The sequence below is a fragment of the Sardina pilchardus genome, chromosome 5, assembly GCF_963854185.1.
Source record: "Sardina pilchardus chromosome 5, fSarPil1.1, whole genome shotgun sequence".
Lineage (NCBI taxonomy): Eukaryota > Metazoa > Chordata > Actinopteri > Clupeiformes > Clupeidae > Sardina > Sardina pilchardus.
Window position 1 is genome coordinate 14,729,398 of NC_084998.1, and position 15,000 is coordinate 14,744,397.

The window sequence follows — 15,000 nt, forward strand, 5'->3', positions numbered from 1 at the left end:
GGGGTCCTGGAGCTCGACTGGCGCCGGCTACAACCCGATCGGGGAAGATCACATTCGATTCCCGTAGCCGGGGCGGCGGTTGATAAAATGTCACGGTACTTCTAAGTGTTTCATGCCATGGTGTTTGGGCTCAGCTCCTCAGGATCAAAAAGACCCAGCTAAACGGCTTTATGTTTCGTGTTTGTAGCGGAGAGGAACAAAAGAAAGAAAAGTGTACATACATATTTATGTGGGTGAGCGTGCTCAAGATAAAAAGACCAAAAACAGGCCCCAAAACAACACAACACACACACACACACACACACACACACACACACACAGCTGGTGGTAAAGGGCTAGAATGTGGATTTATTCAACAGAAGGTTTGTGTGTGTGCGTGTGTGTGTGTGTGTCTCTTGAGGGAGTACAGTACGTGTGTGCAGCTACTCATTTGGCAAGAGTGGACTTGACATTTTTTAATATAGCAGGTTGAAATAAATGAGCACTCTGCTGTCTGTGAATAGAAGGGGGGCGTCCAACAGGCCTGAAATAGACATTCTGCCACCCAGGGCGAGCCTTCCACAAAGCCACTACAACAACACAGGGGAGGATTTCTTAGGGTATTAAAGTGTCGCTCAAAAGCAGTTTTATTTCTTTAAAGAAATCTAGGAGTGGGGGAAAAGGCAACAAAAGAGCTTTTGACATTTGACAAATTTGGTAGGAGAATATGTTTCAAGATCAACAGAAAAGCCATGTTTCCCTCTTACCCTTCACAGACATCTATGTACTCCGCACCGTTTAAGCAGGCCTTTTATCTCACCAGGGACAGAGAACAGAGCAGAATTTAAAAAAATAAAATAATAATAATTCAAGTTTAATTTTGTTTCTGTTTTATTTCATTTATTTAGTGCATTAGCAATTGACGTTGTCTGTCTCAAGGCATTTTACAGAGCCCTGGCCTTGAACTCACCCAGAGCTATATAAAAACTCTTCCACGTCAGTGCCATGCTCACCTGACTGGACAGAAGACTGCCCCATGATGGAGTGTTGGTCACTGCCCAAACACCCTCCCTCCCTCCCTCCGTCCCTCTCCCTCCCTCTCTCTCTCTCTCCCTCCCTCCCTCCCTCCCTCCTTCCCTCGGTGCCAGTTCAGCTAGTGCGTGAATCAGCATCATAAGACCGAGGCGTCGTCGTGACAACCTAAGGCCTTATCAGACACCAGGCTCCTCTCTCAGAGACACTGTTCTACTCAGTCTCACGGAGCGCCAGTGAAGACTTAATCCAATGATGCATGTATGAGATCAAGCTAAGAGCACCAGTCAACTGCTATTTGTTCCCAATGCCAGACAAGACGGGGCAGTTTGAAGGCAAAGGTCAGGGGTGATACTGAGATTTGTCTGGCTTCGTCCAGGCTACACGTTTCCACCCAGTTTTTATGAAAACCGGATTGAACTAAACCAAAAAACACAACGTCTTTAGTGGAGGTGATAATATAGCTGCAGGAATGAAGACGAGAACTGTTCATTAAAGGAAGCCTGATGAACAGTGATTGAAAAGCATCCCCCCCCCCCCACACACACACACACACACAGTGTCTCTGTGAGGAGTCCAGCGAGACATGCTGCGCTGCTGCTGAAGCTGAGCCAACAGAAACATCAGCGGCAAGTCGTTCATCACGTCACCTCGCATCCCATAATATCGGAGACAAGACAAGAGACAAGACAAGAGATAGAGAAGGAGGGAAAAGGGAAGGAAGTGGATGAGGTGGTGAGTCTGGCCCTCTTTGGTCAGAACATCCATTCATTCAACGCTCATGTAGTGCGCATGAGTGACTGAGTTTGATGCTCTGGACAAAGGCTATATATGTAAGGGTGTTGTTACTGACTGTTGCAGCAGTGTGTGAGGGTGTGTGTGAGAGAGAGAGAGAAAGAAAGAAAGAAAGAAAGAAAGAAAGAGAGAGAGAGCAATAGAGTAGACGAGTACGAGTCTCCTTTTGTCACCTAAGCTGTGCGATATGATCCCCTGATTGGCTCTCCTAATCTACCTCTATGAGGGCTAATGTGACCTGCATCTCATCAGCCTGCCACTGCACTCAGATCAGACCTCCTCCAATCCACACACAGGAATCTCAACCTCATTATCCAGTGAGGGGACAGACAGGCAGCTGTGACTCCAGCAGTGACACACACACACACACACACACACACACACACACACACACACACACACACACACACACACACACACACACACACACACACACACACACACACACACACACACACACACACACACACACACACACACACACACACACACACACACACACACACACACACACACCATGGACGCAACTGTCTGACATACTGTAGTAGGCTGTTTGCATTGATATCCATCAAACACATCTGACTACATGTCGACTTGTAAACATGTAATGAAATGTAACAGGCTACCTACCTACCTACTGACTAACAGCGACATGTTGAGAGGAGGGAAGGAGGGAGGGTGAGGGTGAGAGAGGGAGAGAGAGATGGCGATCTGGCCGAGATGAAAGTGAGCGAGGCTTATCGGCCATGTTGTGAGCTCTTTGTAGGAGCGAGCGCTGAGGGTGTGTGTGAGTGACTGAAGGTGAGGGCCTTGATAGCGAGCGTGTGTGTGTGTGTGTGTGTGTGTGTGTGTGTGTGAGGGCCAGATAGGGCCTCCATGCTGCAGCGCTGGCTGTGGCTCGTGGGGGCCCGGCCCTTATGCAGCAGGAATGCGGCCCTCGCTGCTCGCGTGTTAACCACTTCTGACACTGGCACGAACCAGCTGCAGCCACGCCACTCAACACGCCACTAAACACCTCCCTCTCTCACCCTCTCTCTACCTCTCCCTCTTTCTCCCTCTCTCTCCCTCTTTCTCCCTCTCTCCCTCTCTCTCCCTCTCTCTCTCCCTCTCTCTCTCCCTCTCTCTCTCCCTCTCTCTCTCCCTCTCTCTCTCCCTCTTTCTCTCTCTCTCTTTCTCTCTCTCTCTTTCTCTCTCCCTCACTCAGCCCACGGCTGGGCCAGGCTGTCTGTCGGTGAGTGTGTGTGTGTGTCTCTCTGTGTGGAGGTTGGGTAGTTGTGAGAGGACCAAGTGTGTTGAGAGAGACAGAGTGTGCAGTGGCTGCGGCTGAGCGTGTGTGTGTATGTGTGTGTGTGTGGGAATGTGTGTACAAACACGCAAATGCCAAGTGTCATCTACCTACCATCCATTGTGTGCATCTCCAGCACACAATATCAGTCAACCACCGCTCGTAAACACCTGTGTTCCTCTCCGACGGTCAACGAATCCCATCAGCCTTCGCCCACCCCAGCAGCCGCACAGATGGATGCCCATCTCCGCCCACTTCCACCCGCTCCTCTCTCTACTACACCCCCCCATCCGGCCTCCCCATCCTCCCCATCTCTGTGTGGGGGGCAGCTGCAGAGCGACAGGTGGAGGGACAGTCAGTCAGCGCCCGCCGGCATCAAAGGCTGACTAAGCAAGAGCAGCTGGAGACACACACAAACACACACACACACATATACACACATACACACAGACAGACAGACACAGACACAGACACAGACACACACACACACACACACACACAGAGACACACACAGACACACACAGGCACACGCGCACGCGCACACACACACACACACACACACACACACACACACACACACACACACACTTACTTAGACATACACACAAGTGTTGCGTGCCAGTGACTGAGCGGGAAAATGTACAGAGTTGTGTACATGCCCTCTACTGTGCCCTCTACTGCACCTCCCCTCTCTCACTCACACACACACACACACACACACACACACACACGTGTTGCGTGCCAGTGACTGAGCGGGAAAATGTACAGGCCTGTTGTGTATATGCCCTCTACTGCAACTCCCCTCTCTTTCTCTCTCTCTCTCTCTCTCTCTCTCTCTCACACACACACACACACACACACACACACACACACACACACACACACACACACACACACAGAGAGAGAGAGAGAATTCAGCTGCACAGGCATATACACAAACACGGACACAGTCAAACACACACACACACACGTACAGAAAAAGGTAGAGAAACACACACATATCCAAACAATGAGAGAAAGCAACAGAGAGAGAATGAGAGAGAGTGACTCCCCCCCCCTCCTTTCACTGACACGTTCAGTTCACCCAGCAGGATGCCACATCCCCCTCTAAAGTGTTTTGGGGGGAAAAAAGGGCTAAAGTGGAGGTAACAGGAGCCAGGCCGCGAGCGCTGATCTGCTTTTAAATCCTCCGCGAGGAGAGAGCTGGGCGGCAGAGGAGGTGTCAAAGCCTGCAGGCCTCGAACTGCTCCGAGTGAAAAAAAAAAAAGGGGGACGCCTTTTGAAGTGCCTGTTTACAATAAACACAACATTAAGACCCCGGGATTAGGGCTCCATTTTCACAGCTGCCCGCCTGCCAATTCCAGAAATGTTAAATATGCTTTTCTTTTCTTTCTGGGGTTTCGGACTCTCCTTCAGGATACAGTGAAATGTGGAAACACAAACACCGTCTGCTTCTCTCCCTCTTCTCCCCGGGCCTCACGCTAAAGCCAGCCGTAACACAAGTGCAGTGTGTGTGTGTGTGTGTGTGTGTGTGTGTGTGTGTGTGCGTGTGTGTGTGTGTGTGTGCGTGTGAGTGTGTATGTGTGTGCGTGTGCGTGTGTGAGGAGAGTGGGAGTGAGAGAGAGAGAGATAGAGAGAGAAAGTGTGAGAGAGAGTGAATGCGTGTGTATGTGTGTATGTGTGTATGTGTGTGTGTGTGTGTGTGTGTGTGTGTGTGAGACTGTGTGTAACTGTACTTCTGTTTTGTTACTCCACGAAAAATCCATCCAAACACAGGATCCACTAACTGCCTGAGGAGCTAATGACATATTTATGAGGATCTGTGTAATGCAAGGTACACAATCTGCCCGGGGTTCGACCGCAGCGCACCTCTCCGCTTATTATTGCAGGATGAAGTGGAGTCCACGCCGCAGATAACTAGTCGCCCAGGAGCTGACTGACAGGCGGCCATGTTTGAGACGAGCTCAGTCGGAGTCAGGAAGGAACACTAAGGGTCCTTTGTGTACCGTTTGTACCCTCACACACACACACACACACACACACACACACACACACACACACACACACACACACACACACACACACAGCAGAGCATAGTCCTCCTACGCCACTCTAAGCCGACCTCATACTGGTCTTCTTTGCTCAGTGGAGAGATAAAATATGTACACACACACATACACACACACACACACACAAACACACACACAAACACACACACAGCGGTTTCACAGGCACTGACATCACTAGTGAGTTTCACAGAGCATTGTTGTTTCCACAGACGGTCAGTCGGCGGTACTCTGTGAAAAAAAGTTACTGGACTCACCCTCTCCGTGCAGGCCGCCGTCGTCCTCAGCTTCTCCTCGATCTCCTTCCCGATCTTCTGCACTGTCACCTGGGTCTGCTTAATGGCCCTCTGGGCAGTGTGGAGCCTGGGGGTGGGGGTGGGGGAGGAGGCCAGGAGAGGAAGCAGAGGTTTAGACAAATCCAAGCTTCGCCATGGTACTTCCATCAACTCGGATGTGTGTGTTTGTGGAAGGGGGGCAGGGAGAGTGGTTAAGGGGTTCCCCACTCCCCCCCCCCCCCCCCCCCCCCCACAAAAACACTTGGACAGCAGCATGTCGACTCATCCCTGTCATGCCACTGCTCAAATATGCTATTGTGTTGCATTGTGTTGTCAGTTCAGTGACCACTCATGAAGTGCTTCTCATGCCTTAACAACAGGAAAGAGAAAGAGAGAGGGAGGGAGAAAGAGAGAGAGAGACCGAAGGAGGAAGAGAGAGAGGGTTAAAGAGAGAGAAAGAGATATGAAGGGAGAGAAAGAAAGAGAGAGTGGGAAGAGGAGAGAGAGAGAGAGAGAGAGAGAGAGAGAGAGAGAGAGAGAGAGAGAGAGATCTGTCCAAGGGTCACTGTCGGAGCAGATCCCAGCTCTGGCCGGAGTTGAAAACCGCGCCGGCATCTTTTTCCCATTAGACCCTTCAGAGATGCACGGCACACAATCAGCGGCATCAGCTCCCTCCACTCCAAAGAGACAGGACCTCAAACTGTCCCCCCCCTCCCCTCCTACCTCCACTGCTCCAAATGAAAAGAACAGACGGAACGAGTTCACGGTGACAGACTTACTGCCACGACTCCAAACAAATAAATACGCCGAAAAAACAGGGTTGGGAAGGAGATACCGAGAGGTTGGCCATTTCATGTGCCGTAAATTTTGCTTGCCGAGAGCTTCAGCGTGTGGATGCAGCCTTGATACATGTGGAATACTGATATATGTGGAATACTGATACATGTGTATTTGTTTTGCTTTTTGCTTGTTCTCTTTACGACTCCCCACTCTGCTGTTCCAGCATCTAGGGTCATTACTGTAGGAGCCTTTAGACATTTTCGACAGATTTACTTTTTTTACAGGTTTAGATTTTTTTTATTTTATTTTTCTTCTGGGAATCATGTTGGACTACAGAAATATTAATAATGCATTCACCAAACTAATATGATTATAAATATTATATCATAAAACCTACAGTACCGTATATCTATATGCAAACATCAGAGGACAGACGCTAGCAATAATCAGGCAAACGGAAACACATGCAATAGACTACAAAAGGTCTCCAAGAGTGTGATCCATGGCATTCCCTATAAGGATCACAGGGTGTCTATGCCGAGCCGAGCCAGACTCTAAATCAAATCATTCATGTTGCAATTGCATTGTATTGTCCCAGTCCTGCGGGAAGTTCAGCTTTCATAATATTCACCTAAACACCCATAGGATGTAGCATTGTCCTGGCATTATTAAGAACCAACAGCCTGACAGAGATTCAGCTCTAAACAACTCAGATCCTGGAAAGAACCCCATATTCAGTGACTGTAATTATTATCTTCAACATAACATCATAACATGCACTTAATTTCCTTCTCCGCTAATTTCATACCAAAATGATTTTCTCCCTATCCGACATGTATAAAATATGGAACTGAATGCGTGCAATGGAATACTGTGGTGTCCCCCAGACCCTGGTAAATGTAATGTCAAGAACAAATCAAATTTAATGGAGAACTAGAGTCCAAACCCTGATCAGATTCTGCTCCCTCCCCCCTCAGCGCGCAGTCACCCCCTGATCTGCCAAGACTCACAATTTGGGTAGCAGGAGCCGCAGATTGCAGGGTTCCCACGATTTTAGGGTCGGACTCGGAACGCCTAATGGAACCGCAGGAGCGCGGCGTCGGGCGCTTAGAGAGACAAATAATCCCGCGTTGATGACAGAAACTTCTGACTGGCCTCAGGCCTGGCCAGCAGCTCCAAGACCATACAGCACTTATGGTCATCACCAGCAGCGACGACCTATAATCTGACTCACGGCCATGAAAGAATAGCACGACGTCTGCGCCGGTGACGATATAAACGGTCGACGCTCCGAGTATCCAGCGAAGTGAGGCAAAACGACTGTCTATTCTGGCCTCACTTCCTGTCTGAACCACATTTTATGTGGGCTTTCATATAGTTTTACTTATAGTTTTATGGTTAAACAGATCGACCCACTTCATTTTTGTGGCTCAGGTTTGCATCGCGCTAGACACACTGTGAGCAATGGCAGAGTGACAGCCATGGAGCTGACGAGGGCCAGGAAGGAGGAAGAGACGTAGTGAAAGCTTATTTAGCCAGAGATCTGCTTCCACTGAGGGAAATACCGATGCTTGCATGACCGCCAGAGAAAGAGAGAGAGAGAGAGAGAGAGAGAGAGAGAAAGAATGAAAGAAAGAAAGAAAGAAAGAAAGAAGAAAGAAAGATAGAAAAAAAGAAAGAAAAAAAGAAAGAAAGAAAGAAAGAGGTGTGATGTCCAATTTATTCTTTTGAGTCAGCAAAAAAAAAGAAAAACACACACACACACACACTTCCCTCCACCAATCCATCCTTCTTTCCCCTTAAAAAAAAAAAAAAAAGAAAGGGCCTGCATCTTCACATGATCTGGTGGTGCTAACGCGTTTGACCCTTTAGCACTTGAGAGGGCGTAATGTGGCCTAACCTCTTTCCTGGCATCCATCATGTCGCGACTTGCCCCCGGGGCTGGGCTCGCTCCACCCTCCACCCTCCACCCTCACGGAGTCGGGCGAGATGGAGGGAGCAATCGTTCACAACGGCTCAGCTAATTTCACCCCTCGTTTCGCCTCACAAGAACACACTAGAAGCGGCCCGATAAGCGCCCGGCGATTGTCGGCTCGTCGCGATACCGCCTTTGACAGGTCAAGAGTCACGCAGATGTTCAGATGTATCAGGTGTTTTTCGAGGGGCGGGGTTCATAGGGGGGGGGGGAGATTTGATGGCTTCTGGCACTGACAAGGATGCAGGAATCTGATATCGGCACGTCGCGAAGATGAGCCGCGGTTATCAGCGCGTCCACCTTCACGCAAGTCTGCCGCCTTATCAGCCCCAGCTGTCTGGGACTAGAAGCTGCCCTCAGCCTTCAGCAGCCAACTGGGCAGTGGAGAGTTAGAGCTGGACACGTACCAACTGGTACACTCTGTGCAGAGAGAAGCGGAGAGATGAGAGAGAGAGAAAGAAAGCCAGAAAGACAGAAAGCAAGGAAAAAATAAAGAAAGAAAGAAAGAAAGAAAGAAAGCAAGCAACCAAGAAAGAAAGCCAGAAAGAAAGGAGAAAGATCTTCAGGTGTAGGGGAAAAGTGTAAAGGTAGAGGGTGAAAGGATGTCTCTGTACTTCAAGAAATTCTGATGACTCTACAGAAGAGCGGCTACATTACGAAAGAGAAAATCTTCAATCAATCAGCCCACGTCTTCCACTCACTTAGGCCCACTCGACTTCTACACGTCAGCCATTAGTGGCCATGCATGGCCTGTGTGGACGCATACATTGGTGTGTTTACGGTGACTGCCAATGCAAAATGGTCGAAATAAATATTCAGTCTTGTTTGTGTGCAACACAACAGCTCCAGCGACTAACAATCAGCGTCATCAGTGAAGACAGATGTGTCCGTTGGCATGCGGAGATAAAGCTGGATATAAACAAGCCAATCAGTGGAAACAGAAGATCGCATCCTCGGCCAACTTGGACAGTATAGGTGCATTAAGGGAGGAAGGACTGTACGAGATGTCCAAAGTGCTTAGGTTTTGCTGCATTAAATAGCATACCATAGGCAGATTTGTTTGGAGAAACATTAGGCTATTTATTCAGGTTTAATCAGAGTATAATCACAGAAAGAATGACTTGTAAGGAAACACAGAACTGGCAACGGCAATCTATACATGTTCCTCTCTCCACATCAATTTATTTTCATCAGCTTTGAATGTGTGAGTCACAGTCACCTTTCTGGGACACTAATAAACTGACCCTGAACACAATAGCGGGAAATACATCAGGTACGAAGAAGGCCATTTAGCACCAAGTTGCACTTCAACACGTCCTTGATGCTGTCTCTCAAATGTGTTTTTAATTTAATGCGCACTTCAAAATATGAATGGTAACATCTGCTTTGTGCAACAAAGTAGTTCTGAAGACATGATTGATCGCATCAATCAATTTGAATTTGTCACGAGAGCTAATGAGAAACATTTCAAAGAAATATTTACAGAAACAAAACGAGGAGACCAAACAAAAAGTGCTAGCGCTTCGCTAGCGGCAGCAGGCCGAAACCTTAGAATAGGAACGCAGATAATTCCGCAGCATCTACCCTAGAAACAGGGAATGTCAACACTCTCACACTGCTCCCATTCTGCTCCCCAAACATCTGCCTTGACATGGACACCAGATAAGATTGTCACTCTGATGGAAATTTCTCAGGGATGGGAAGGGAGGGGGGGGGGGGTTGTGGGGTATTTACGGGGGGTTACACTTCCTCTCCATCTCTCCACACTTCTTTAAAGAGAGAGACGACGACGACACCTATTTACGTGGCAACCTTTATTTAGACAGCGGGCGGAGGTGAGGGGGGTGGTGGGGGTGGTGGGGGCGGTGGGGGCGGTGGGGCAAACAACCACCACCCACGCTTCTCCATCCCACCACAAAACACAGACGACACTGATGGTCCAACAGGAGATAAAAGAGCAACTTCCTGAGGCATACCTGGCTGCACAAAAGGGGCAATGTCACTCACAACCAAAACAAGTTCACAGGGTTCTCTGACCCACATTCACTGACACACAAACTACGCTATGTTGTGATTCTGCCTATAGTGAGTCACTATGAGGAGGGTAAATATTGTGACTGCACTGTTTATCACGGAACACTCCAATTGCACTACATCAACACTCTACACTTTGCATCGGTCATCATTGGCTAATTACAATATTAGAAGTCCACCGGAGAAGACCGTCTATGATCCCCGGGTTGTGTCACGCTCTGTATGACCGAGACAGTTCGGTTAGTGTGCTCAGCGTTGACTGCTGAAGAGACTCGATGGCGTTACACGAGAGAGAGAGAGAGAGAGAGAGAGAGAGAGAGAGAGAAAGAGAGAGAAAGAAAGAAAGATTTTTTATATGATTTTAAAATGTACTTTATTACAAAGTGCAGCACAAAACTTCAGCCACTCCATACAAAAAAAGAGATAGAGAAAGAAAGAGGGATAGAGGGAGAAAGAGAGAGAGAGAGAGAGAAACCTGAAGCTCGGAGACGAGCAACTAACGCACATGCCTGATGAGCAATCAGCTCCTGCCATCAAGGAGGAATGCACTCTAGATGAGAGCAGGGGAGATTAGGGGGCCGGAGGGCTGCGCTCTCGTCTTCGCGCCTGGGCCCTCGGCGGGCTGAGGATGGGGAAGAGACACTTGCTCAAGCGTGACCACATCCAAACACGTCGTCAATGCGGAGGAGGCCTTTTTGCTCTAAACACTGCGGAGAGTTTGCTGGCAGCTTGGCACCCGTCCACAGCACAACATACCAGTTGGCGAGACTTATAAATCACGAAATAATTACCGACAAGCAACGTGCCTTATAAGGGGAAAAGAGCGTGTTCACATTTTTCAAAAATGGAAAACAATAGCCGTTCAGAGATCAGAGATGTCTACTTCGCTCGTAAGAAAATAATAATTACGGACACGAAGCACATGAGGGTAGACCGCTTCTCATCACGTGCAAGAAAAAGGAAAAAACGACTGAAGAGCACAGAGACTCTGAAGACCCTCGAGACAACCCTAAGCTCTGGAGCTGCCACGCTAAGCAGGGCTGGTGTTGTTATGGTACCCTCCCGTGGCAAGGGTAGAAACCTTAGCAGCACTGTTCGCTTCAACAACAGCGTCCTGGGGGTCTAAGGCCAAGTTTGTTTTTCCATAGGGCGAAGCTGGCCATCCTAGGCCTCGGGGAAGGGTGGAGGAGGTGGACGGAGGGTGGTGGTGTTGGTGGTGGTGGACCCTCTCCGGTGGGACGGATGAGGGCTCAAGCTGGATAAACTGGACCTCCTAATCCAGTCCAGAACCTCGGAATGCTCGAGGGCTTCTGGTTCTTTTCGGTTGCCGAGGAAGCCGGTAGCCGGGCAACCCACCGCCTCAGGGAAGGGTGCTAAAGGTAGAGGAAGGACTTAACGCCTCTCTGCATTGGGTCACACCTCCACTCCACAGCCTTGACACACACTCCACACGCTATATACACATACACATACACGCACACACACACACGCACACACTCCTTCCCGTTTGCGTGCGTGTTGTTGCTCTAGGCTTCGAGGGGAAATCGTGAGCTGAAAGTGTTGAGCAAACGGATCAAATTCCACTTCATCTGAAAGTTGTTCTCATAAATCAAGCAATTAACCAGTCTAACACAAACCACTAGGATGATTATAGCCGTTCTGGTGACAAACAAAATGGCTGTCTGGATCCACAATTCTCTGGTTGTTTCATCATTCTCACAGAATCCAGAGTTACTGTATATTCGATAGAAAGATGATAGATGGGTACTTTACTTAATGATCTTTTGCATTATTGAAAAAGTTTAACTATAAATTGAAACCAAAACTCCAAATAAATGCCAATAAATTAAGAGTCTGCACTTTCCTCAAGAATCGCTGAATCAAACATCAAACTGGATGAAGTGCAATCAACACTCAGTCTAGATTTGCATGCTAACTAACTGATAAAATACTCACCTAGCCCTAACCCAGACCAATCATACCTCAGACAGAATATAAATAAACGCTCATAAACACCAACATAACTCAGTAAACATACATGATGAAAGGAGAATGGAAAGACAATACAATATTCAATCATATGCATACATGTAAAACATTACAGGCCTCCTGCTAAGGACAACCACAAATAAAAGTAAAACTCAGCAGCACGAGCCAAAGTCGCGAGTGAGCCGCGAGAGGGCCGACCTCAACCCTGCTCTCCGGAGACCGACGGCTCTTATGACAAAAGGAATGGTTCTCGCTTTGCTAAACGACTGGTTTTAAATGAATAGGCTCAAGATGTGTCTCCTTCTCCTCTCTCTCTCTCCCTGACAAGTCACGGCTCCGCTCTCCCCGAGTGCCGCCCCTCTACTCATCAGGTTAAGTGGAACCGACAGCTCGATCACTGACAGCTTCCCTTAGTCACAACCCCGACGCGGCCACAACAGCCAGGATAACAACGGCAATTAGTCCCGCTACGCCGAAATGCGCCGCTTTCAAACGCCCGCAGAGGCATTCCCGCTCGCGAGACATACCAACACGAGCACGGGAGTCACTGCTGTCACAGGGCCCGACTGTCGCCCAATTTAGTCATCACGGCCACGTTTTATGTGAAGAAAGGGGATAGATTAAAACATGTCTCTGAGGTTGTCCTGGGTTCATCCTCTTGTACATTGTGTGCGTGTGTGTGTGTATGTGTGTGTGTGTGTGTGTGTGTGTGTGTGTATGTGTTTCAACTGAAATAAGAGGGAATGGGACATGTCTAATTAGAAACAAAAGGAGGATGAATAGGACTCCTCTGGAGAGGAAATGGTGAAGGAGACAGCACGCAGAGTACACAGAACCGCGCCAAAGCAGAGGGTTTGCCTTATGAGGACCGGACTGACCTACAGCAAACCAAGGCCCACGCCGCAAGTGTCTAGGATCTAAGAGAGGCTGAGTGTCTGTGAATGTCTGTGCTCTAAGGTCTGCGCTCAAAACAGGAGAGTGTTCAACCTCAGTACCTCCTGAACCTCAGAACATCCTGTGGTGGGTGTGTGTGCATGTGTGTGTATGTGTGTGTGTGTGTGTGTGTGTGTGCCAGTGTTCTGTGTCCAGCCATAATGCCAGGTCCCCTCAGATCTTTCTGCAGTCTCATTTGGGTCACAATCACAGCAACTCTGAACGCAAACCAATACATAGTGAAATGTTGCCACCTAGTGGTACAAATGGGTATTTATTGATGTTAGGACACCCGTGTTCTACAACAACGGAGTCTACAAATGGCATCAGAGCGTCAGAGAATCCTTAACATGCATTAGGATTGTTTTCTTCCTTCCTTTCCTCATCAGCCATCTGCTCGTATCGAAAAACATAACATGCCCCATCTGTCCCTCTTGGCACCTGTACAGAATGGCGCACGACAAGACAACTCGGAGTGAAAGTGCTGATGGTGCACTACCTGGTGGACAGTAGAGGAACTGCAGGGCAACGGCAGCAAAAAACAAAAAACACCTAGATGACTCAGCATGTTGGTGTAGGCTGCGGTCACTCGGTTAATATGGGGTCAGGGGTCTTCCACTTCTGTGTCTGTGCACGAGTGCAGTGTACTGTAACTGCACAGGAGAAGCTCTTACCTCAGAAGAGAGAAGACGCTGTAGGAGTTTCGCACAGAGCTCTGGTCCACCTGAAGCAAGCTGTTCTTCTTCCTCTCCGAGTGATCCTGTCACAGTGACACACACACACACACACACACACACACACACACACACACACACACACACACACACACACACACACACACACACACACACACACACACACACACACACACACACACACACACACACACACACACACAATCTCAATTTGATTCTGTTTTAGCTCAAGAGAATATATCTGAGGACTCAACCTAACCAGAATAATAACACACAAGAAACAAACAGGGAAACTCTTGTCTGCCATTTGGTAAGCTATACTAAACACTTCAACCCAACAGTAAGCATCATTATGGGACATGTTGGAAAACTGTCTTATTACAGTCATTACAGCCCTGAGTGTGGGATGTGTTGCTGATAAACAAATGCCTCTCCACAACAGTACTCTGTGCCCAGGTTTACATCACTACTAAATCCAGTCTGCTAAAAACAGGAGGATGAGCTCACAGCAGTCACAGCAAAACACACCAGTGCCACCAGCTCTCTTACTGAGGGCCTCTGTAAAACCTCAACAATGTTGATGACCATTCAAACAAACAAGCGCTGTCCGAACCACACCTCAGGACACTGAACTATGCTCTATCAACATGACCTTTACTTCCATTCACTTTCACTCCACAGGGTACAGTATGTTCTGGGATGGGGTGAAAGAGGACTACGGCCAAGGGAAACAGTGGGCATTTAACCTTGCCTTGTAATAAACGTAATAAAGGCCATAATATAATAACTTGTCAATAATGTAATACAATTTCTGAACCAATAACATAACTTTTTGCCAATAATGTAATAAGTTGGATGGTTATTATTTTATCATCTGGGTCAAAAAAAAATAATGCAATAATCTCCTTATTTCATATGCTTTCAGAGAATGTATGGTTTAAGTGTGTGTTATTGTATATCACATCCTGAGAGTATATGCTTTTGCACCAAGCCACCAAGTTTCATGAGCCCCGGTGTTTCGGTGTCCCGAGAATCGTTGACCAAAAAGTCAGCAAGAAACAAACGAAACCTTTGACAACTTGTAAACGACCTCAATGCTAGATACGCTTGCAGCAGGCATCATAAATATTCCTACCGCTGAGAGAAAGAGAGAGTGAAAGTG

At 48.1% G+C, this 15,000-nt stretch overlaps 1 protein-coding gene across 1 annotated transcript in view; it reads right to left on the reverse strand.

Annotated features, from left to right (window-relative positions):
* The window catches only part of uvrag (UV radiation resistance associated gene), a 104,261-nt gene that overhangs the window by 80,750 nt on the left and 8,511 nt on the right, over positions 1–15,000 (reverse strand). The window contains exons 6-7 of the mRNA XM_062536595.1: positions 13,818–13,903; positions 5,415–5,520 (exon numbers count right to left, since the gene is read on the reverse strand). Of these exons, the coding sequence (XP_062392579.1) occupies positions 5,415–5,520; positions 13,818–13,903 (192 nt within the window). The remainder of the gene's footprint in view (positions 1–5,414; positions 5,521–13,817; positions 13,904–15,000) is intronic.